General features: G+C 43.7%; 1 protein-coding gene across 1 annotated transcript in view; it reads left to right on the top strand.

The window, feature by feature from the left end:
- Positions 1–8981: 8981 nt before the first annotated feature.
- VAT1L (vesicle amine transport 1 like) overlaps positions 8982–24800 on the top strand; it is a 64747-nt gene continuing 48928 nt past the window's right edge. Inside the window, exons 1-3 of the mRNA XM_040075328.2 lie at positions 8982–9261; positions 18723–18852; positions 22551–22766. Coding sequence (XP_039931262.1) covers positions 9032–9261; positions 18723–18852; positions 22551–22766 — 576 coding nt within the window. The 5' untranslated portion in view covers positions 8982–9031. The remainder of the gene's footprint in view (positions 9262–18722; positions 18853–22550; positions 22767–24800) is intronic.

The following is a 24800-nucleotide window of genomic DNA, read 5'->3' as shown; positions in this document are numbered from 1 at the left end:
CTAGACTTTAGATCTAGAATTACCTCCAAGTAAGGGAAAATCAAACTGCATCCTCAGGAAGTACTTGTGGCCCTTTCCATTTCTGAAAGAAAAAAAAAAAAAAAATCCAGAGTGCCCAAGTTTTCTTGCAGGTTTTCTTACACTAGATAAAAAAGATAGAGCAAATGCTAATTTACATGGGTACGCAAGTATGTTATGTCACACAGGGAGATAGCAGGTAGGATCTAAACTTACACAGAGGAAGATCATTTCATGAAGACTTTAAAGCCCCCTACTGATGTTTCAAAAAGACAGAAATTCTTAAAACATGCAGAGATCCCAATCAGGGAATGCCAAGACATTGTGGCAGTAAGCAGTCCCCATTTTCACCCCTTAACTGGGACTTCAAAAGTCTCATGTGGCCGAGTTCTACCATTTATCTTTAAACACCTTGTTCATGATAGTTCACAACTTAACAACATTCTAATCCATCTGCACAATTTCTAGAGGGAGAAGAATAAGAATTCTGCCCTTATACAACAAGATGTGTTGTCTGTCTTGCATCTGTAGCCACGTCCTACCTTGCTGGCAAGGTTTTCTCTTAGGACACGAATTTTGCCACAGTGAAGGAAGTCTGAGAATGCTCTGTGGGGTCTCATCTCCTGACCTTTTCCCCTCAGAATTTCCAAACACACTGACAAATCCTGGAGTTCATTGCACCAGATCTGATTTCTCAAAAGATTGGAGCACTGAAGAATCATTGGTGTTGGTTTCAGCCTGGAAGGTTTGCAATGCAGCGTTTACATTAATTTTGTCTCCAAAAATCATCTTTATCTAATATTTAGCTGATTATTATTTAAAAGCACATCTGAAATTATGCCAATACTTCTTCAAAGCCCTTAAATGAGACCAGGTTAGAAACATAAATTACTTGTTGGTAGAATTGCTTTGTTAAGTCTAGGGCTTGACAGGCTTCAACGATCTCAGATCTGGGGGAGGTTAGCAAAGCTTGGGAAGAAGGATGTGCTTCTGATAGCAGGCACAGGGAATGCAGAATTTACAGGCCCCAAGGACACTTGGCAGAACTCCTCAGATAAGGAAGAAACTAACAAAGTCAACTCAGCAACCATGCTAAAATCAACTCCAACAGGGTAGAAGGCAATTCAGCCAGGGGAATATTGCAACTACTAACTCACAGCCACTGACCCAAGAAACCCAGTGACTGAAAAGAGAACGACTGAGCATAAGACTAATTTGCATACCAGTTAATAAGAGAACCAGCTAGCTATTAGCCAGTGAACACTGATGCCTTTGTTTGCTAAAATGGTGTGAAGTTTTGATGGTCAGAGAGCCAGCCTCTTGTGGCTTAACCCCAGCTCCCTACTTTGCACAAACTAGAGCAGAAAATAGCAATATCTCACCTTGGTGTGTGAAATGGCACTGTGCAGTGGGCAGCAAGCCCACACTGGTGTGAGAGAAGAAACAGAATGGCACAGTCAGTCCTCTTGTGTTGTTACACTGCTGTCAGCAAATGGTCCAATTTCAGACTGCAATGCTTTTTGTTTTTCCTTATCTTCCAGTACAGTAACCTACAGCTGCAGATAGAATAAGTACATAGAATCACAGAATCATGGAATGGTTTGGGTTGGAAGGGGCCTTGAAGGTTACCTCATCCCAACCCCCTGCCATGGGCAGAGACATCTTCCACTGTCCCAGGGTGCTCCAAGCCCCATCCAACCTGACCATGGAAACTTCCACAGGTGTAGCAGCCTCAGCTTCTCTGGGCAACCTGTGCCAGGGCCTCACACTCACAGTAAAGGATTTATTCCTAATATGCACTCTAAATCTATTCTCTGTCAGTTTGAAGCCATTCCTCCTTGTCTTATCACTCCAGGCCCTTGTAAACAGTCCAGTCTCTCTCCATCTTTGTTGGAGCTCCTTCAGGAACTTGACAAAAGATCCAGTTAGGTAGCCCAGAAGCTTCTCTTCCATGGACTGAACAATCCTAATTCTGTCAGCCTTCCCAAAGTCATAAAACTAGAACACTGATCCTAGTGTTATTATAAATATTTAGTACTGTGCCATTATCAATAGTATGAACTTACCCAAAGAACTTCACTAGTATGTTTAACTATGATACAAGGAACTATTTCTCTAGGTGAACATGGCATTAAGATTTTTCAGGGCTGTTTCCTAATTTATGAGTTTAGTTATTAAAATCATTAGAAAAAGAAGACAGCTGTGGTTTTGCTGTGGGTTAACTCTTATAGGCAGATAAACCCCACACTCTTTCTCATCTTTCCTCTCCAGTGGGTGAGGCAGGAAGTCAGAAGGGCAACACTGAGAAAACTTGTGGGTTCAGATAAAGACAGATTAGTTAGTGAGGCAAAGCTTTTTGTGCAAGCAAAGCAAAATAAGGAATTATTCCCTGCTTCCTAGGCAGCCAGTTGTTTGGCCTTCTCCAGGAAAGTAGGGCCTCAGCCATAACCCCGAATGTTCCCCTTTCCTCCTCCTTTCCCCCAGCAGTGATTGCTCAGCAAGATGCCATGTGGAATAGGATTCCCCTTCCATCTGGTGGGGTGTCCCAGCTGTGTCCCCTCCCAGCTCCTGGTGCACCTCCTTGCTGCTGGGGTGGTGGGAGTCGTAGAAAAAGCCTTGAGACTGTGTAAACACTGCTCAGCAACAACAAAAACACCAGTGTGTTATCAGCGCAGTTGAGGCTGTAAATCCAAAACATGGCATCACACCAGCCACTATGAAGAAAAATAACTCCATTGCAGCTAAACAGAATACAGGTTCTGAACCTTGCCTGCAGACTCAAATGCATTTATTCAGTGAAAATCCCTGTTTCTAGCAGCCCAAGTGAGATCCAACCTAGAAGCTATGTAATGAACAGTTCCATTAGCACCTTAAGGGTGTTCAGAAAAAAACAATCTCCTAATAAGCTGGTGTTTATGTTTGGTTTTATGGGTGATTTTTTTTTCATCCATAGGGAGAGTAGAAAAGAATACAGGGAGAGAAGAGAATACAGCAGCATGCTCAATTGTCTTATTAAAATCAATGAGTTAGAAAGCAGTAAGTAGCTATGGAACTGAGGAAAAGAGAATATTAATAGACCATGATAAAACACTCCATAGGAAACAGTTATGCTAAAGAGTATCCTCTTCCTTTCTGCAAAAGGCCCATCACAGAGGATACAACCAGGGTGGTACAGAAAGCTGGATCAAGAGCTTGTGGGGGAAAGAAGAATTCTTTGTATTGTAATGCCTATGGAAATTCTGTGCAGTGACAGAGCTCTTGTAAAAGCTATAAATTAGTACAATGCCTTCAGGTTTAAATCCAAGCTAGAAGCATCCCTGCTGTCAGAGTAGCAGTCCTTCTGTCATTGCTCTTAGACTGCAGCTTGAGAAACAGACAAAACAGACCTCGGATTATAAAACCTAAAAACCCACTTTGGTTTCCTTGAGCAGACTCAGGAGCTACCTGTATTATACATGTAAATACTTAACAAGAAAAAAACCAAAAGCCTCAAAAAGGCAAAACAGCTTGGTAAGTTGTAGAAAGAAACTTTGATCAAAAATGCAATGTGTTATTAGATTGGTCTGAAGATGACATTCACAGTATTCCCTGGTGATATTGTGCACTGTACTGTAACAGTGGATAACAACTGGACATAGCCAGTGGGATAACTGGATATGCTTTTCAAACTTACATTCATTGAATTATGCATTGAATTCTCATTCTTCTGTACACTTCAGCTCTGCTGTTAACTTCAGAGACATTTTTTCACAAGCTTCTAACAAGTTACTCTGGATCCATAATTACTGAGACCAAATGGGGTCAAAATGCCAAGTGGGATTACTCTTCCTCAAAGCCTGGAGTCACACAGAATGAAGCAGTACATAAATCATGGTGTACATCTCCATATACATACCAGTCCAGTTACTTACCATAGTACTTACAAAGGGAGATGCAACATGTGCAATCATTTTTTACTTTTGCTACAAATTACCTAAAAGAATAAGCTACATATAATATCTTGAACTTGCTTAAATTCAGGGATGGCATTTGCAATACCCCAAAAATTTCCAAGGATACCTAGTGCTGGTGAAGTAATACAAGAGAACTGTGAGTGTGTATTTACTGGTTGTTATTAATATTAGGTAAAAATGGTTCAACTCAGCTTTACAAAGCAGGAAACAAGTCATGGAGAGGTTTGGGCTTTTTTTCTTCATTTCTTCAGCTGAGTGCCAAAGGAAACACAGAACTTCAGTGTTACTACCAAAATAATATTTTATTTTAATAGTAAAAAATACTCAGAGCTTTTAGAAAACACAACAGAAGTGCTGGAATATATAAACAATAGAAGATATTGAACAGTATTTTTACATTATGCTACATCAGCCATTACATCAGTATAAGGTATTTTTACATTATACTACATTATACTACATTTGTTCCTCAAGCCATGGATAGTAAGGCTTGAGGAACAAAGATATAAATGAAGTTTTGTTAAAAGGGCTTATTTTGGTCTGTGTGTGATAACTGTCATCACCATGATGTAAATACTTCACAATCCATTTAAATTGTGTTATTTCATGATCAGCTATGATTTATTTAATTTCTGTTGTATCCATTACTGAATTATCTGAGCACAATCTCCAAACAAGACAAATGGTAAAGTAGCAAAGGGCTGCAATAACTGAGCAGCCAACAGAATAAGTCATACTGGCATATATTGGCTTTGCCAAATCCTCTGTGAGTGTTTTCGTTTCTTTTCCCCTTTGGTTTAAAATGTAACACATTTTCATTACTTCTGATGATGCCAAGGAGCTCTAAACTGCATCTGCTGAAGGGAACTGTACCGTTCTTTTTAGTGCCTATGATCAGAGAATTTCTTCATTGCTGCTGTGATTTATACAGAGCTTCACCATCAAGAGAAAGCCCCTGGCTAAGATAAAATAAAATCATACAATTATCTTTATGTAAATTAACATTAGGAAATGGAGGTCTCTTTTGTTTTTGAAAAGCTCAAACCAATAAATCTAATATCCTGTACTCCTGGAGATTCCTTTGGAAATATCTTTGTAAATACATTCTACACAGGGATACAGGTGGGAAAAGACACAAAACCCATTTTCCTATTGATAAGAGATGCTGTGGACCATAGGGCATAATAGCTGAAGTAAGTGTTCTGAACATGTTCTCAAAACATACTTTATTTTTGGCACCAGACAGAATTCGGTGACAATAGACTGTAAAAAGCCCAATGTTTTGGAACTCAATGTATTAAAACCTGCCTTGATTGTGCATTAAAGCAGCCAGAACATACATCACTATGATTTTCTAAATTAATTTATAACTACTAGAAAAATAAATAACTTGACCTAACAAAAATTTTTGTAATACTTTATTCTAAAGACAAAACATGTTTTATGCCTTAGAGAAAATTACTGAGATAGAAATTGCATTCTAACTGAGGATTTCTTTTTGCCATTTATGAGTTACTTCCTTTGAGCAAGGTGATTAGCCCTTATTCACATCTTCTTGTTCTTGTTAAGAAGGGAAACTGATACAATGACATCAAGTCCTTGAACACAAAATCTCATTGTTCTTCCAAAAAGGAGTGGTGTCAAGAATGTAATGAGTATCTAGTGGGGGATACTTCTTTTGCACAATGGCCCAAGAGTTGTTTGATTTAGTTTGGTTTGGTTTCATCTTCACACAGCATCAAACCTTGCATTTCACTCGTCTATTTCAGTTTTTGATCGACCTTCTACTGGGTCTGTGTTTCCAATAGCAACTTCAAATTCTTCCTCTAACTTCCTCCAAGAAGTATGGCAGTACTACAGTCAGATGTATCCTGAATGCCTGCTCCCCTCCACAAAATTCAGGCCTGAACCCTCAAAACAGTATATGATGTAGTCATAGATAGGTTCCTTTGCTGAACAAGGGAACATTATGTTGTGAAAATAAAATATCTGAATCGGGAGGAAATGTTGACTGCGACTGACAGCATTTATCCACAAGTGCACTGTTCCATTTCCCTTCCTTTCTGCACAGCATTTTAAAATAACTGTCTCAAAGAAGAGATATCCCCAGCTTGACCAGCAGGTCCAGATGGTGATGAAAGAACTCTTAATTCCCTTTTGCTCAGGTTCTCACAGCATGTTCATTGTCACTGCTTGTCTGTGCTCATCACATCGAGTCCTGTGTTTTCACTTGTAGAGGCCCAACCCACTGGCCGCTGAAGTCAGTGGAAAGCCACCATGGAATGCTTTGAGGGAAGCCTGAAGTGATAGGAATGGCCCTCCCACAGCCTGTTTCCAGAGTGGTTCAATTTACAGTCAACTGTCAAAATAAATCCTGCTTTTACATCAGTGTATGCATCTGTACTGCATCATCAAATGTTCTTAAAGAAGTGCTTGGGAATTAAATCAAATTAATGGAATCATGATTATGCAGAAATATCCTGCTACACATTATTTCAGTGGCCACAACTGACCTGTGCAATTTCTGGTTGTACCATACGTCATGTCTCTACAAAATGGCCATCCTTCAACATTTTGACTTGCAAACAGTACACGGTTAAAGCATTTAGGATAAATTACTTTTGGTTCAGGACCAAGGGGGAATAGAGAACAGCTTTAAATCAATATGAGGAGGCTTAATTAGAAGACTCAGAAACCATTGCAAAACAAATGCAGTTTGAAGGCCCAGATTCACTTCTTTGGCTCTTGCAGGCTGCTGGAGTGATGCGAGTGAGCTGTCCCGTAGTGTCTCATCATTCTGGATGTCATTAGTTGCCATATGTTATCTGCTTTACTTTCCCCAGTCACTCTACACTTCACCATTCATTTGAGTTAGAACTGTAACAAGATGCCAGCAGAGTGAATCATTTGGAGACAAGTGCATGTTATTCTTTATTCAGCTGCTGCCCGCCTGGTCATGCATTCAAATGGCCAGATCTAAAGTGACAGAACCTTGTATTCCCCATTACAGCACTGAATTAGCCAAGTGTAGGGAACACAGAGGGGATATTCATGGTGTTAGCAGGGGAACAAGGGTGGAAAAAAGGTTCCTGATCTTTAAAACAGTTAGATCTCTCCTCACACTGACACTTGGAATTAAATGAATGGTATAATTTTAATATGTCACACATAAAATTTTAATGGTGTTAATGAGCTGGTTCTGAGTCTTTGTCAAAACACAACTCAAGGATGACTTCAGTGATGTTTGAGGAATCAGACTTCACTTTTGACAAAATCTGTTTGAACTTTTTGAGGTAATGAACCTAGTGAAACTTCCCTGAGGCTAGTACTCTTTCTCCTTTGCTCCTAATATGTATTTATTTACTGCTTCATTTATGGCAGACTTAGATGACAAATTCTCAGAAATGGCCTTTAAAAAAGTTTGTCTAAAAGCTTTCACAGACTAGAGAGAAAAAAATCCCCCAAATTGCAAAGGAACATGAAAATTCTTTCCATTCCTCCACTATCTCACTTTGCTACTGTTAATGAAAATGCTTTTACCCCATTACTTGTTATAGCTAAGATATTTCCAACGGTTTTGGCGTCCTTCAAAGACTTCAACCCTGAATACATGACCCAAGATGAAATAAATGCACCTTGTGAAATTAAGGAGTATTGATGAACTCAGACCACTACAACTCCACAGCTTAAGGAGAGGGTGGTCATAATCCCCAACAGACGATAGAGAGGTCCTGAAGCTTCTCAAGAGCTCAGTTGCTGCAGGCAACTTTCTTCATCAACAGGTCTGATGAAAGAACTGTACCCACAGGGTGGTCTGCAGGACCACCGGCCGTACACACGGCGTGCTGCAATGAACTTTGGAACTCCATAAAAACATGCATCATTTTAGGCTGATTTACTCCAGCGGTGGGGCCATCTGCAAATTGGTGCAGGGATCTAATACTGAACTCAATAGATGTTCCATTGATATCCATGGAATCACAACTAGTGATCCCCCAAAATCCACGCTCAGCTGCCCTAGGGGAGGCTGCAGGCCCTGACGCTCATTAACACAGGGCTAAGTGGCTGATGCCTGAGGTCCCTCCCTGGGGACCCAAACCAGGACAGTGCCAGGGAGCCCTGGTAGGTGGGTGCCTTGCAGTACACCCTGTGCTCATATTAAAGGATTTAGCTCCCCACAGGAAGCGGCAAAGACCAGCACTGATCACCAGGTAAAGAGCTGCTGGATAAAGGTGTTGCTGTGCTCCACAGCAAAGTCTCAAGCTTGTGTTTCTTGCTGCAAAGGTGTCAGTCGTGAGGCAGCTGCATGGTTCTTCTGACACTGAGTGCTCACCGAGCTAGCCCGAGAAGAGCTTCAGGACAAGGAGCAGGGAAGGTGCGACTCTGCACACTGGGCTCCCCAGTGAGGATCAAGAGGTGGGCATCTCGAGTGGAGATTTAATCCACGATGCCATGAGCTCTGCAGCACAGAGCATGGCTGGTCCAACCAGACAGCCTGGCCTCACAACTCAGCTCAGCGGGCTTTGGGCTCTGCACTGGCCTAAGGTGACAGTGGGGCTGTTCACGCTGGAGAAGAAGACTCAGGGGTGACCTTATCCCTCTAGAACTACCTGTAAGGAAGGTGGAGCCAGCTGGGGGTCGGGCTCTTCTCCCAGGTAACAAGTGACAGAACTTATTAAACCTGCACCTCAAGGGAAGTTGAGGTTGGACATTGGAAGGAATTTCTTCACAGAAAGATGATGTAGACATTGGAATGGACTGACCGGGGAGGTACTGGAGTCCCCACGCCTGGAGGTGTTTAAGGAAGGAGCGGACGTGGCTCTCAGTGCCACGGTCCGGGTGGCGAGGTGGGGATGGGTCACAGGGTGTGGTCTCAGAGGTCCTTTCGGGCGGCCTGGTCCCGTGACTCCGTGCCGGGGGCTGCTGCGGGCGCGGCGCGGGGCGGAGGGCGCCGCGCAGCCGGTGCAGTGCGGCGGGCGGGCGCCGGCGGCTGCGCGGCCATTGCGCACGGCGGCACCGGCCTCGCACGGCGGCACCGCGGGAGCCGCCGCAGCCCCGCCATGGCCAAGGAGGGAGCGCAGCGAGCCGAGGAGACGGAGCAGATGATCGAGAAAGAAGGCGGCAGGGAGGCGGCCGAGGGCGGCGCGGGCGGCAGCCTGCGCGCCGGGGACGCCAAGGAGATGCGAGCCGTGGTGCTGTCCGCCTTCGGGGGGCTCAACAAGCTCCGCGTGTCCAAGAAAGCCATGCCGGAGCCGCAGGAGGGCGAGCTGAAGATCCGCGTCAAAGCCTGGTTCAGTATCGCCCCTGGCCCTGTCCTTCCCCGGGGCCGGGCGGGGTGCGGGACCCCGCGGGGCCGGGCGGGGTGCGGGGTCCCGGGGGGCCGGGCGGGGTGCGGGACCCCGCGGGGCCGGGCGGGGTGCGGGGTCCCGGGGGGCCGGGCGGGGTGCGGGGTCCCGCGGGTGCCGCGCTGGCGGCCGTGCCCTGCGGCCGGGCATCGCTGCGCTCGGAGCGTGCCGCACCGGCCCCGCAGCCCCCGGCTCTGGCGCCGACTTCCCTCACCTGTGGCTGCCCCGCGGGAGAGCCCCGCTCCCGGCAGCCGCCGCCGCCCCGTCCCTTCCCCGGCGGCGCCGGGAGCCCCGGCTCAGCGCTCGGCTCCGGGCTCCCCGGTCCAGCGCGGGCAGCGGCGTTTGTGTGCGCTGGGAAGCGGATGCGAAGGCGAGAAAATTGTCAGTGGCATTTCACGCTACCAGCCTAGGGGGAAAGGGCGGGTGGAAAGCCTGGCCAAGTGCGTTCAGGGTTTGGGTTTCTGTAAGGAATGTGCATGCCAGATTGTGCGTGTTGCTCAGCACCTCTGTCTCTTTCCCTTCTGACACTGGCTGTTGTTTTTCTCCTGGGAATCACTTACTTAAGTCAGCATCCTTTTGCATCTGAGCTGCTGTGGCAGCGTGGCCGGAGCTCGGGATAACTTCCCAGTGTTAGTCCCTGTGTCCAGGTGATGAATGGCTACAGTCTGGCAGCATTCTGAAACGAGCTTTCCTAAATGGCTTTATATATATATATATTTTTTTATTATTATTATTAATTCCAGACAATCGGAGCAAACTGTTCTTCCTAGATTGCTGCTCCTTAGTGCACATGTTCCTTCGTGAAAATAGGAATAAATTTTTTGAGTGAGGGAAGCCACATTAGGACCTTACTACACAACTTGATGTTTACTAAAGACTGAATTAATTTTGCCTAGGCAAAATTAATCTTCTTTTGTCCCGTTCTGCTATGTGGAAACCTGGTGCTTGTGGGAGATAAATTCCAAGGTGAAGGCCAAGTTGTTTACTTTAGAAGTAACTTGTGTTAAAATTGTTACTGGTATGGAGGAGTGGTCTTGTTTGGAATCATGCATCAGTGGATCCACTTCAGATTTGAAATATCCTGGTAGGTTACTGTAGTTGAGTGTCTTGACCCATACAGATGCTGTGCTTTCCTTCCAGTTCTTAATGGGGCTCATAAAGTTTGTGACCCATGTGAGTATTCCCTATACCAAGGTGCTGCCTGTGAAAAATAGTGATATCCATCAATCTGCAGGAGTACTACTAAGTAGTGGGCTGGGATTTTTTGCATTCACATTTGGTACTGAGGCTTTTTTTCTTGCTATTAGTCACAATGGGAAATGCAAGAAACTCTGTGCTAAGTGACTAGAACTAATGGTAGCATTGTAGCTGTTGGGCAGCTCATTTTGCTATCAAGCAGGGCTGTATTTTCATTTGAGAGCAGTCTGTCTTGTTTCCTGAGTGATTCTTTTTTTTCCCCAGCCATTGGATTAACAAAAGTTAACGTGCAAAACTCAAAATGTTACTAGCACGTGGATATATTCCTTTAAACATGTCAGGGGGTTACAGCATTTTCCAGTACCCATGTGAATTCCACTTTCATGAAACCAGTAGCTGGCTATGTGTCACAAATAGCAAGCTACCTGCACAAGAACATTGGCAGTAAAACAGAATTGTGCAGCCACAGCTGCAGTTGCTCTCCAGTGCTGCAGTGTCAGCAGAGCTGTGTGAGTTGCACACGTGCTGTTTGACATCAGCAGACCTGCTCAGCTGCTCCACAGGTAACTGCCAGGTTGCACAATGCCCCGTGTGTTTTGGGAGCTTCTCTTCCTGCCAGAGGAGCTTGCAGGCTGGAGAGCATCTGCCATCATTCTGGACTGGAAGTGGCCATAGGGCTGAAATGTCACCAAAGTGTGCTTCCAGGCAAGGCAAAATCAATTTGCTGATCCTCTTGACCCAAGCCTGTAAATGCAGAGCATTGATTGGGATCATGATGATGGACTTGGGAGAGCGAGTGAGGAAGGGCTTAGCTTTTCCCAGGGCATCGTGCATTGTTGAGGCAGAAAGTGCTGAACACACCCAAGACAGGTTGCTCCAGTCATCAATACTTGTTACAAATCACGTTTTGTAGTTGAATCAGTTTTGTAGTTTACTACCACTAGAGATGATGATGATGATGACGGTGATTGGACTCGGCAAACTGATGGAGAAAAATAAGTTTTAAGAAGGATGTGCACATGCTTGGTCAATAGTATACACCAGTAGAAGAACAAGTTCTGTTCTTCTGGATAAATCTCTGAATTCCCTGTGGATAAAACCAATTGAATCATGTGTCTAGACCCGTAAAGTTGTATGAATACACTCTGTAGTATGGTACTAGAAATGGAGGAGATGGAGGATATGTTGCTATTAGCACTAAGCCAGATGAATAATTCTTTTGAAGGTCTGGAGTATCAGTGATCCAATTGAAAATGTGTCAGCTGAGATGAGTCATGTGTTAGCCTCATTCAGTGACTAAGAAATGGAACAGCCATCGATGTCCAAGCTGAGTCACAGCTTCTGCATATTTCCTGAAATAATTTTTGATTGATAATGACAAAGCAGTTGAAACTCCTGTGTCTGTTTGTATTGCAATTCGCAGGCAGCAGAACATTGGGATACGGACTGTTTAAAAGATGAGACAAGTAGCTGGAATGAACGGAAGCTGTATTTCAGATAGGTTGTGTGAATAAGCAACGGTGTCCTATAATTACCTCCCTCTGTTGTTCTTTTTTCTCTTATAATTATTTCTTCCTTGTGCTGCTGTACATGTGTGTCGTGAGGAATGAGGCAGAAGTGACCCTTCTCAAAGTGACTGTGAGATAACAGCACTTTAAACTGGAGCAGATAAAGGAAATCCTAAGTGTAACGGAGTAGGAGGCAGAGAATTGGTGTTGCTCCTAAAGGCAGCCTTGTTCATATGATGTTGGTTTCTGCATAAAAAAGCATGAGCCCTGATAATTTTAAACCTTTCCTTTATATAGAGGTGTGTTTGGTTTTGGTGGTTTTGCTTTTGTTTTTAATTTAAAGATTGGGTGGTTTGCTGGCTGGGGTTAAGAGGAAGGATTTTAAGAATGCAAAACTCAGGAGTCCTCTTGTTTGCACTGTGGCATTTCATTAATTTCAGTAATTAGTTTCAGTAGAGTTTTACAGTGAAAGAAGAAAGACAGATCAAAAGCAGCACCTCTCCAAACCAAAGTGTTATGGAGTGGTCTGCATGATTTGGGATTTTGCAGTGGAAGGTATTGGGCATCCTCGAGTGTGTGGGATGGAACAAGGAGAAACAAGTTGACTGTTGCTTTACACATTTCAGAAAAGGGAAATAAAAATGCAGCAAAACTCAACCACAAGTATAAAGAATAATATTCAAGGCCCTCAAAAGGACCTGGTGTTAAGGCAGAGCACTGCAGACTGAGAAAGATTCAGATTCAAGGATAATTCCATATTTGATAAACTCTGCCCCCAGTACGGCACAGTTATTCCAGTCTGTGCAGGTCACAGAGACATCCCTGCTCTGTCACAGGGGGGCTCTTGCAGAACTCCTCTGCCAATGTACTGATCTTGGTAATCCATATCCTTCCCTATCTTCATTTGCATCCAGCTCTTGATGTAGGATTAAAAACATGCTGTGTGCTGTTTGTCACTGGATTGCTTTGCATTTACACTTCTCCCTCTGCATTACTCCCTTCCTTAAAGTGCAGGGGTGTGGGAGATCAGGGACAGGCGGTCGGAAGATATCGCGCTGTACGGGCAGACAGAATCCCTCCCTCAACTCTTAGTTGGTCAGTGTCCTTGATAAGATAAGCAATACCTAACCTGTAACGTAAGCAGACGGATGTGATGTAGCAAACAGAGGTTTTATAACCCCATGTAACCAGTTAATAAACGCCATTAGCCGTCCACCACATTGGTGTCTGTGAGCTGATGGACCGAGCAGCCTGGGTGTGGCTGCCGTGTCGTTCCTGAACCAGGTCGCTACACCTCAGCGGAGGTAACAAGTGGTGCCGAAAAACCCGGGAGTCGCCCTGGACATTGGGAGTCGCCCTGGACATCGGGAGTCGCCTGGACGGGTGAACGACGGCCGAGCGGCTGGTCCAGCTCGGCGGGAGGGACGCCTCCGGACCCACGCAGAGGATGGAAGCTCTCGTGAAGGTCGTTTCTCAGATTCATAAGCAGTGGGGAATTGATTGTAAAGCAAAAGATTTTACCCTCGCAGTGACGAGGCTTTTGCAACTTAGTATTATTGATCGTCCGGTGGATATCCTCCACCCAGATGTTTGGGATCAATGTACTAAAGCTCTTGCCGAAGACACAATGTCTTCCAGCTCAGGGAAAAATCTTAAAGCATGGGGGAGGGTCGTAAAATCTTTACAGAAGGCGTTGCAGGAACAGGACACCTGGAGAGCTGCGCGAAATTGTTTAAAGGTTTCCCCCCAATTAGGTATCGCAGCAGCAACGCAAACTTTCTCAGAGGGAACTGTTGTTGAGAATTTTCAGAATGTAAAAGAATGTACTCAGAATGTTAGTAATAATGCTCAAAGTGTTGATGAAGTCAGTTTGGGTGAATGTATGGGCTCGGGATCAGAAGGTCAAGAGCTTGCTTCGAAGCCCCCGGGCTCAAGGCCGCTCACTGAAGAGATAAAACAGATGCAGTCATTTTACAGCGGTCTAGCTGAAGAAGCTAGGAATGCTGAAAAAGTGGGGGAGGGACCTCCACCTTATGCGCCTCAAGATAGCGCTGAAAACAAAGAGAGCTCGTTTGCTAATGCGGGGGCGCGCGAGCAGAAAAAGGGAGGAGAGCGCAAAGAGAGAGCTGAAGCTAATCTTTGCCAAAAAGCGTGTTTTTCTAAGGCAAGAAGCTCCCACAGCAGGAGGCGGGGGGAGCACAGGTACAGGAGGCCCAGGGGGAAGGAGTGGCTCAGCCCTGAGGGAAAGGGGCGGGGGCCAAGGGAGAAAGGACGGCCCAGCCCTGAGGGAAAGGGGCCGGGTCGGAGCCCGACCAAACGGGTCCAGAGCCCGGAAGCAGCCAGTCAGTCGACTTCCGGCTCTGAACCGGACTCTAGCTAGGACTGGGACAGCCGGTCCTCTGCAGCCGGCTCTGACTCCGGCTCTGACAAAGAAGAAGTAACAGTATATAAAATCAGTAACAACAATGTTTCTATTTGGGCTGAGGGGAAGTCAGAACAAACTCCCCTCACAGACTGGAAGAAGATAAAAATGGCATGCTTTAAATGCAGCCAGGCATTTAGATTGGGCAAACGTGCAAATTATCAGACTCCCACCTTCAGTGCCCCAGTCATTCAAACCCTATCAGAATCTTGCAGCACGCAGACAAAAGAGGGAAGCCACATCTGGCACCTCCTCCTCATCCCGTCCTTTAGCTATTTACCAAAAACCTAAGTCAAATCCTTACAATTTGTTTCTTAGTGTGTTAAATGCTACCTTTTTGTCATTGAACCAATCCAATCCGAACTTTACAAAATCATGCTGGTTATGTTATAATGCAGAACCTCCTTTTTATGAGGGTGTCGCCCTTGATGCTCCTTTTGAATACTCTGCAGCAAACAATCCACACAACTGTAAGTGGGACACCCCCCGGAGAGAAATTACCCTGAGTCAAGTCACAGGCCGAGGCAAATGCTTTGGCAGTGTAACCGTAGCAAAGCAGATGGGAAATACCTGTACTGAGTTCATCCAACCTAGTCAAAAGACTGACAAGTGGGCAGTTCCGTTCCTATCAGGAATGTGGGTCTGTCAACAAATTGGAATAACCCCCTGTGTGTACCTTAACAAATTCAATAACCTTGCTGACTTTTGTGTCCAAGTTCTGATTGTTCCTAGAGTCCTGTATCACCAAGAAGAAGAAATGTATCACTTTTTAGAAGAAACCATCCTGCTCCGCAAAAGAGAAGTAATGACAGGTATAACCATTGCAATGCTCCTTGGCCTAGGAGCCACTGGCACAGCCACAGGTGTTTCAGCTCTCGTGACCCAACATCAAAGACTTTCTCAGCTGCAAATGACAATTGACGAAGACTTACTGAGAATTGAAAAATCCATCTCCTCTCTGGAAAGATCTATCTCCTCGCTTTCAGAAGTCGTGCTGCAAAACAGGCGAGGACTGGACCTCTTGCTCATGCAGCAAGGAGGCCTGTGTGCCGCCTTGAGAGAAGAATGCTGTTTTTATGCAGACCACACCGGAGTCGTGCGAGACTCCATGGCCGAACTGAGAGAAAGACTGGCCCAGAGAAAGAGAGAGAGAGAGGCCCAACAAGGATGGTTCGAGTCATGGTTCAATCAGTCCCCATGGCTAGCCACCCTTGTTCCCACCTTAATAGGCCCTCTCACCATGATACTCCTGACATTGATTTTTGGGCCTTGCATTTTGAACAAGTTAGTGTCGTTTGTTAGAAGACGTTTAGACAAAGTCGACATCCTATTTGTCGAACGCATGCAATTATCGTGAAGTGTGTTTGTTACTAACATTTTATATTATTTTTGTATCCTATTATACTAACTTTAACAGCTTTTGTATTTTTATAACATTTATACTTTTATAACATTTATACTTTTATACTTTTATACTTTTATACTTTTATACTTTTTTATTTAGTCATGAGAGGGGGGGGAAATGTGGGAGATCAGGGACAGGCGGTCGGAAGATATCGCGCTGTACGGGCAGACAGAATCCCTCCCTCAACTCTTAGTTGGTCAGTGTCCTTGATAAGATAAGCAATACCTAACCTGTAACGTAAGCAGACGGATGTGATGTAGCAAACAGAGGTTTTATAACCCCATGTAACCAGTTAATAAACGCCATTAGCCGTCCACCACATTGGTGTCTGTGAGCTGATAGACCGAGCAGCCTGGGTGTGGCTGCCGTGTCGTTCCTGAACCAGGTCGCTACACCTCAGCGGAGGTAACACAGGGGTCACTTTCTCTGGCTGCACACCAGAACAGGCTATGTTGGTTTGCATTGGTTCAAGAAATAAACTGTGCCTAATCTCCAAACCCACCATTCTTCATCAGACATATTTTCTTGTGATGTTCTCTGCAGCCAAACTTTTCCTGAGTCTGCTGTTGATTGAATCCCAATGAAAGAGCTGGGTGTCTTGGGTGCAGTTACAAAACTTGCCATCCATCTTTAGGCCCTCCTGGTTAGTCTAAGGGGAAAAAAAAATAAAAACGGCTGAGTTGACCAATACACCATGATCATGCTTTCAGATCTACTGGTGTTCAAATTTGTGAGGTAAAATAAAACTTCTGTCCTTCCTCGAAAGTGAAGAAGAATAGGAATAAATGCATGCATGAGAGTAGCAGGGATATGTCAGAATATAGGAGGTGAAAGTGAATGAAGAAGAAACTCTCTATAAAGTGACTAGAAATTATTAGAAAGCCTGGTCAACACTGCATGTCTCAACTAGTAATTAAAACGATAAGAATACATGACTTGATTATTGTTTACCTTGTGTAGTGTTTTTCCTTCCCTTATCACACCTGTTCTAATGCGAGGTCTTGTAAGTTCGTTGTGATAGAGATGAACTCTCAGCATGATTTTGCTGCCCTTTATGCCCCTTTGGGGAAAAAAAACAGATGAAAAAGAAGTGGAACTAGGACAGAACTGAACTGCCAGTATTACGTCATTAGATGCAGAACTGAATGTGTGCCTTTTCAAAAACTGTCTGACAATTTACTGCATGAGAAGGAATCTGTTAGTGATCATTGTCATTAGCAAAGAGCAATGGCCTTTGCATATCCACCTGTCTCCTTTCTGCTGACTTGTTATGACACCCTGGGGTGTGTTCCCGCCCAGGTTCCCACAGCCACAGTCCTGCCTCCAGCTGCCTTTTCTTGCAGCAATGTGGGGAAAAGTTAACGTTTTGTCAAACGCTTGCAAGTGTGGAAAGATGCATTTAAAAGACCCTTGCTGGAGTTAATGTACAAAGACAGTGGCTGCCACCATCAATGCTGTGGGGTTTGTGGTTGGTTTTGGAGTTTTTGTCTGTTTGTTTGTTCCCCTTCCCCAGACAATGGCTGCCTTGCAGGCATTTTGCTATTTGGAATTTCTCCTTCAGTATCAACATCACAGTGGGGATACAGGAGGTGGTCTTACCCACTGGATAAGAAGTGACCTTTCCAAAATAATTTCAAATTTTCCAATTTAACTGTATGAAAACCCCTCCTAACCTTCTATATGATTGATAATTTAAGCTTTGTGTATGAGTATGGTGAAAGTTGAGGGTTCAGGTTGCTCTTCAACCCTCCACCACAATTACGAGTGCTTACATTTAGTGGGATTTCCTTCCCCCTCCCCACTGACCTACATCCCGTGAATGCCATGCTGTATTCGTGCTAGGGCTGTGTGTCTACTCTATTAATTTGTTGGATCTGTTCAGTCTGTCTGTGTCTTGATTAGTATCTGGCTAAGGCTGCATCTAATAAATCATTGTGCCCATCAGTAATGTGACGTATCCAGGCAGTTGCTGGTATCACATGTGTGAGTGGGACTGGCTGTGTCCTTGGCCTACCATAAAAACAGGGCTGTGTTTTGCAACAATGCATTAATGCTGAAGTGTATTTCAGCTACTTAGGAGTTTTAAAGTTTTAACTATAGCATTAAGGCCAGTAATCAATATATACACATAGGAGATAAGTGGTGCTTTTTCTCTCTCTCTTTTTTTTTTTTTTTTTCTTGCCTAGAAAACCACAAAATTTTCCTCAATAAAATTGAATAGCATACAAAAGACAATGCAGAAGTGCTTTAGGATTTTTGCAAAGCTGAGGCTACAGGGAAAGACATGTATTTTTTTCTGAGCAAAAAACCTGAAGACTTCAAAGACCTAATAACTTTTGAAAAAATGTACAAGCATGATCCAGGAAGGAACAGTTTTAAAACAAAAGCCTATCTGGTCCTTAGTAAGTTCATACCAGAGTTTGAACTCCTGCCTGAGACAAATACAAGATGCATTACTGGAGTCACATCAAAGGTTAGGACAGTTAGATCATGTAGCTCCTAACCCAAAACTATAATGTGTGAGGCTTGGGATTTTCTTCTTAAGTTGACCTGGCTTTACTTGCCACCTAGTAATGCCTTCATTGAAGTGACGGTGTTTCACTGTATTGAGTTCTGAAATGCCCTGTGTGACGGCTGAGCAGCCTGGTCAGCTCGGGGCTGCTGGCAGCTGTGCTGTCCTGGCACGTGCGCCCTCTGCCCAAGGCTCAGCGTCCCGGCAGTGGGAACGGCTGCGCGGTCCCCCTGACCCTGCAGAGCCCACTTTTTAATGCTGCCCTGCTGTGTTCTGGCTGTCCCATCGCTCGGGTCAAGTTTTCCTCCTCTACTTTGATCTGTGGTAATAGTCTTGATTTTGTTTTTTCTTGTGTTCTACAGTGGTTTGAACTTTATTGATTTGATGGTGCGACAGGGGAATATCGACAACCCTCCTAAGACGCCGCTTGTCCCTGGGTTCGAATGTTCTGGAATTGTAGAAGCTCTTGGAGACAGCGTGAAAGGATTTGAGGTAATTTTTTTTTAAAATTATTTTCAATGTGAGAGTTATAAGTCTCATGTAAATAATTACCAGTTCCTAATCCCTTCTGCTCTGCCGGTGACACCAGCCTTCACCACCCTGTTGAGATTTAAAAGGTCAGTTTTTCCTTGCTGCCTCCCAAGCGTGAGAATGACCTCTTGAATTAATTTATGAATCCACCACTGTCATCTCCTTCAAATCCTTCCTGAAAAGTCACTTGTGCCATGTGCACATCCTGATGGCTAAATAGTAACTGGAAAACATGAGTGATGTCCTTTAATAAAATGAAAATAATTAAGTTAACTTGTTAAGTTTCTTTTCTTGTCTATGTTTCCTGTCATCACTGCTCTTTTCCTCAAAGCTCAGGTGCTGCTGACTCTGGTTCCAGTTTTAGATCTTGAGTTAACAAAACCCTGTCTACAGTAAGCATTGCTTCCTACAACAATATGCATTAATGAGGTGCAGATTAAATTAGGATCCCATTTCTGGATATAGGACTTAGTCTGATTGCTCAGGAAAAACATCTATTTCACCTGACAGGTTGTAATAAATGGCAAATAATTGGTGTATGTAATAAAGCTTTCATAAGTAGTTATGGACTCTTTGGTATCTCTTATTGCGTATAAGGAGCATTTTGTCCTGCCTCCTATTCCATTATTGATAGTAAACATCTTTATTCACTGCAAACTTGCATTTTATTGCCTAAGTAGGTTGGAAATTTTGGAAATAAATCCTGAGTTAATACATGTCAATCCTATATTAGTTATTTGCAGAGGCAGTCATGTCAAAAGGTAATCAAATTTTCTGAATTCTTATTATATCTGGATCTTACAAGATATGAATATTTTTATCTAAAGACAAAATTTTTCTCAAACAACTAAATTTTGTCAGTTGAATGAAGGTAGCGGCCAGTTTAATTTCAGCTATGTTTTCAGTGCTGAGATCTTCTTTAGGGGATTTGTCTCAGTTCCCTTCCTGCCCCATCTGTGCCTTGAAACAAGTTGAAATCTTCCAATGTATTTTGTTACAAACAACAACCGAGTGATAATTTTACTGTTTGAAAACCTTTGCTACTTCACTAGTTCTGCTCTAGCATCTGTACTTCATAGCTGTGCTCCATATCGAAGAATATTCTCTGCAAGGAGTCTAGAAAGCTTCTGCTCTAGATCAGCACTCTCATTTTGAAAGTTCTTGCTATTTTTAAAGGGCATCATGAGGCCACAGCATATGGTTCTTGTTTGAATAACACTGCCCCTGACTGAAAATACTGTGTCTCTTTAAAGTGACATCTTTGTTCTGGGGAGCACGTTTGTGCACTGGTGTACTCCCTGTAATTGAAACAAGCTGTAGTAGTTTATTTTTTGCGTATGACCTTCGTAACCGTGGTTGTGTTGGAGTGATGTAGGAAAGGGTCCACACTCAGAGTGACAGCTGTGCACGGGTATGAATCCATCAGCAGGAGGACATGCCGTGGGGATGATGGAAGAACGTTCTGTTGGTTTCTTTATGGAACTCTTGGATAGAGGAGGGGCGCACCAGATGCTTGGTGTCTCCTCCACGTCTGTTGTTACCTCTGTCCACAGGAATGGCAAAGATTGCACCCTGTATCTTCTGACCTCCTTTTCCTGGGTGGATCCCTTCCAGTTCAAGCCCTCCTAAAATAGCTGTAATGCCTATTCCTTCTCCCATTAAAAGCAGAAGCTACTTTCTGATGATGACAGCTGTATCAGGCCTGATCTCTCTCCAGTTTTGGGGATGATTCTCAGGAAGTGAGGTCGAATCTGACTAGGCTTTGAATAGTGTCTGTGGTAAAATGTGGTATTTAATGTTACCAAGAAATCGCTTGGGAATCACCAAGAGGGACTTCTCTGCATTCTTTTTGCTAATCATTTATGATTTATGGCCAAGATATAGGGCATATTAGCATCTGCACTAATTAATCCTAGCAGATTTTCTATTTTAGATGCTCCTCTAAGAGCAAAAGGGAACCACAGAGTGATTACCAGTGAGGCATTGTTAATTTGAATGTTTTTCAAAAGGAGGAGGCATTTCAGTGAAATTGGAATGACAGCTCTGTTTCAGCATTCTCATTCTAAAAGAGCCAAACCCCTCAGAACTGTCAGCAGCACCTTAGCTTTGAGCAAACCTGCAATATCCCAAAGCAGAAGTGATGACTCAGGAAACCAAAAATGTGCTTGTGCTGTAAACGTTTGCCTGAAGGGAAAGGTGTTGTGCTTTACTCCATACCTGTAGTTTCTAAAGCATTAGGGGGCATAGGTAGAATGTAAGAGAGTATCAGGCAGATAAACAAAGTTATTTTAGAGGGATAGCTGCTGGTAGTTTTAGTTAAAACACGAAGGCCTGGAGTTTGATGCTGTTCCTGTGTTATCTTGTGGCTCCATTGCAGAGCTCCTCTAATGGTTAAGGATGTTGTTTTGGTTGGTGTATTCTAGAAAGGCAAAGGGTCTAAGGCAAGGTAAAAGCTGCCATGGGGTTGCTGGTGGCGAGCAGTTACTGAGAGTTTGTAAGAGTTGTGCCTCTGAAGATTTTAATACACACTGGCCAAACATTAGCTCAGTGTGGCTGTCCCTTGTAGACCCAGCAGCCCAATTTCTGCTTTAAGGTGAGTGTTGCTTTCCAAGCCTGTTGTGCCTTGTTGTTACTCTTGTCCATCTGAGAAGAGTCAGTATCTGATTTAAAAACCTGAAGCTGCAATGAAGGCCATATACAAACATATGAGCTTGATATGCCTGGACCTCTGAAAAGTTCCTAGAAGCAGCTAACTGTATCTAATATTTACAAAAAGCCTTTTTTTTTCTCCATAGTGAATTACTCTTTCACTACCATATATTTTCAGAAGAAAGTGAGCAATGTTGCACTGAAAGGAAATATTTCATTGCTCCTTTAAATCGTGTCAAATTCACTTTGTATATTTAACAATGCCTTAAAATCCAAAGGTATATTTTTGATGTTTAAGGTGATGATTTGAAATTGTAGAACCAAATTCTGCTCTGACACATGGCTGTGGAGAATACAATCATGGATGTATCTTGGTAGAATCAGTTAATAAGATGATAAAAATAGAGATTGGGTACAGACAGTGTTACCTTCTGAAATGAGATGTTTTGCAACCCTTTCATGTGCTCCATCTACCAGAGCACAAGGCCTTTCCTTCTCAATCCACAGAGAGGAAAAGTAGCTCTAAATTGGTGTGAGGACTGAGAAAACAAAGTCAAAATTATCCCAGGTATAATTTTCTTTATTCCATGTTTCTCAACAATATAATTATAACCTTTTTTCCCTAATTATTTTTCTCTTCAGCAAAATTCCTGGTTATTTGTAAAAATGCTGTTCTCACTGTTTAGGTTTGTTATTTGGGAGCTCTGGAAGCAAAAGATGATCTGTATTAGTGATGATAGAAGACTGCTCTATCAGAAAAAAGTGGAGGGGACAAAAAAAAAAAAAGGGGAAGAAGTGGCTTTAACAACTTCTGGTTATTTTTGTTAACACTGAAAACAGTAAAACCCAAAGCTGAGCAGCTTAATTGCTATTTTGCCAAAGGTGTGGAGCCCTGTTTTCCTCACAGTCAGCCTGTGACCTACGCCTTGAACAGGAGACTCTCAGGTCTCAAAGGTTGCTCTCTACAGTCTCAGTTACACCTTCAGTGTTGTTTCTTTCCTTGTTCATAGATTGGAGACAGAGTCATGGCTTTTGTAAACTACAATGCCTGGGCTGAAGTAGTGTGTACCCCAGTAGAATTTGTCTACAAGATCCCAGATGACATGAATTTTTCCGAAGCTGCTGCATTTCCCATGAACTTTGTAACTGCCTACATGATGCTCTTTGAGGTTGCTAACCTGAGAGAAGGCATGTCTGTGCTGGTTCACTCAGCAGGAGGTGGGGTGGTAAGTTGGAACTTTTCTTCCTTTCCTGCCACTGGGTAACTGAAAGTCTGATGCGTTTTGATTCCTGAAATGAACCAGAACCTGCAGTTTGATGTGATATTCCTATGTGTGAGGGATTGCACTGGGATGAACTGCATCTGTTTTCCCTTCAAAACTCTGATGTGAATGGTTGGCAGGAGCTCTTGGTGAAATAAAAACATTGTGGCTCTAAACTCTATGAAAAAAAAAACCCTAATTGGTTGTTAGTATATCAAGGATCAAGAGTTGTCCCAAATATAGCATTCCTGAACTTACACATGTTTTACTTCTATGTTAAGGAAGGGTGTAGTGAAAGGAAGAAACAATCTCCCTGCAAAAGGTATTTGTCAGTAACCACAATCCTCTTTATAGTAAATGTCCCTCTTGGAATACTCCTGCACATATAACATGTGAGTGTGTGATGCTTTCACTGTGAAAGATTTTCTTTTCCCCTTTGTTGTAGAGGGATTGAAAGCAGTGCAAAGTTCCCATGTGAACCCTGAGGAAGAGGTACAAATAGGAAATTGTAGCCAGTGGTGGCTGCTGCATGTTGTAGTTTGGATCATTCTTGAGGAGGCATCAGTCCTGGCATGGGCAGAGGATGAGTTTGTGGGAACACCGGGCTACACAGTGAAATAAAGAGCTGGCATTTTGTGTTACCAGTTCCTTGAAGTATCTTTTAGGAAAATCTCTATCCTTTGGAAAGTATTAAAGTTTTGTTGCAAAATACTACATTATTGACTGGAGAGTTCGTTTATGTTTGAAATTATTCAGTTCTTTTTCAAAAGACAGATTTTATGAGCTGAGACCATTAGCAGATAGCAGCCTTTGAAACTGGAGTACATTTTCTGTGTTCTTTTTATACCTCATTTATGCTAAATTAATGTTCTGTTTTCTACTGAGGTCTGGTGGGCAGCCCCAAACACGCCGTCCTTAATTCGGTGCCCTTAGCCCTTCTTTCAGGTTCTCATATAAATGAAGGCTGTAATCAAAGGAATAAATTCATGAGTTCCCTGTACAAGGTATTTTTAGCTAACCATAATCCCAGTGGCAGTGAAGGGTCGGTCCTGTTGGAACACTCGTGTAAATGAATGGAATTTATAATCGTATTACACCCAGAGTGTTATGGCTGACTATTGTTCTCTAGGCTTAAATCTCTTCGTGTGGAATTCAGGGCTGCAAAAGCAGCAGGAGGCCACACATTCAGGGGAATATCTTACAGGAATCAACGTTTCAGCAGTAGCTCTAAGGCCATTTGCCCACCTGGCACTGTACAGACCCTGTGTAGGCTGAACATACAGAATTAGCCCCTAAGCAATCCCTGCACCTACCTGTGTGTCCAGAGAAGTTGAACTCCTCCTCCTCCTTTTTCAGATTTCTGTGTTTCTTTCTCTTTCTGACCTCACTTGTCTCTTTTATTTCCTCCTTCTTTTCCTGAAGGGCTGGTAATGCTCTGTTAGTATCAGTTCTCACAGATCTCCTGCTCTAGTGCCCAGCCTCTGTGCTGATCTGTTCCTGGAAGGAGCTGCTGGCTTCCTCTCTCATCCCAGCTGTTCAATGAGCACCTTTTGGCTGCTCCTCTGCTGTGGCTGCTCAAAACTTTCTCTGAGAGAAGCCAGAGGAAGGATGGATCCTGCTTGGCTGCCAGGAGAACAAGGAGAATCAGATCCATCACTTGCTAAGCACTTAAACAAGCCAGAGTTTCCAAGGGAAGGACCAACATGCAGGATAAGCAGCCAGGCTGGCCAGTAAGGGATGGAGGGCTGTGTAGGATCTGGGGGGACGGCAAGTCAGAGGGGGACAGGGCTGGCCAGCCTGCAAGCCAGGATGCTGATCACTGCCCAGGGGAGAGGGCGTCACACAGCCCCTTGTTTCTTATGAGGGAAGAGCATGAAGAGCAAAAATTGGAAATTTTCCCATTGCTTGATAAGTTTTCCAGGTAAAAATATCACTCTGGAGATGCATGGTTTTTGTTTTTCTTTTTTTCTTTCTGCTAAGCAAACACAAAGATTTCAG

The sequence above is a fragment of the Hirundo rustica genome, chromosome 11, assembly GCF_015227805.2.
Source record: "Hirundo rustica isolate bHirRus1 chromosome 11, bHirRus1.pri.v3, whole genome shotgun sequence".
In the NCBI taxonomy this organism is placed as follows: domain Eukaryota; kingdom Metazoa; phylum Chordata; class Aves; order Passeriformes; family Hirundinidae; genus Hirundo; species Hirundo rustica.
The sequence above is the reverse complement of the archived record's forward strand: the minus strand, read 5'-3'. Positions and strand labels throughout refer to the sequence as shown.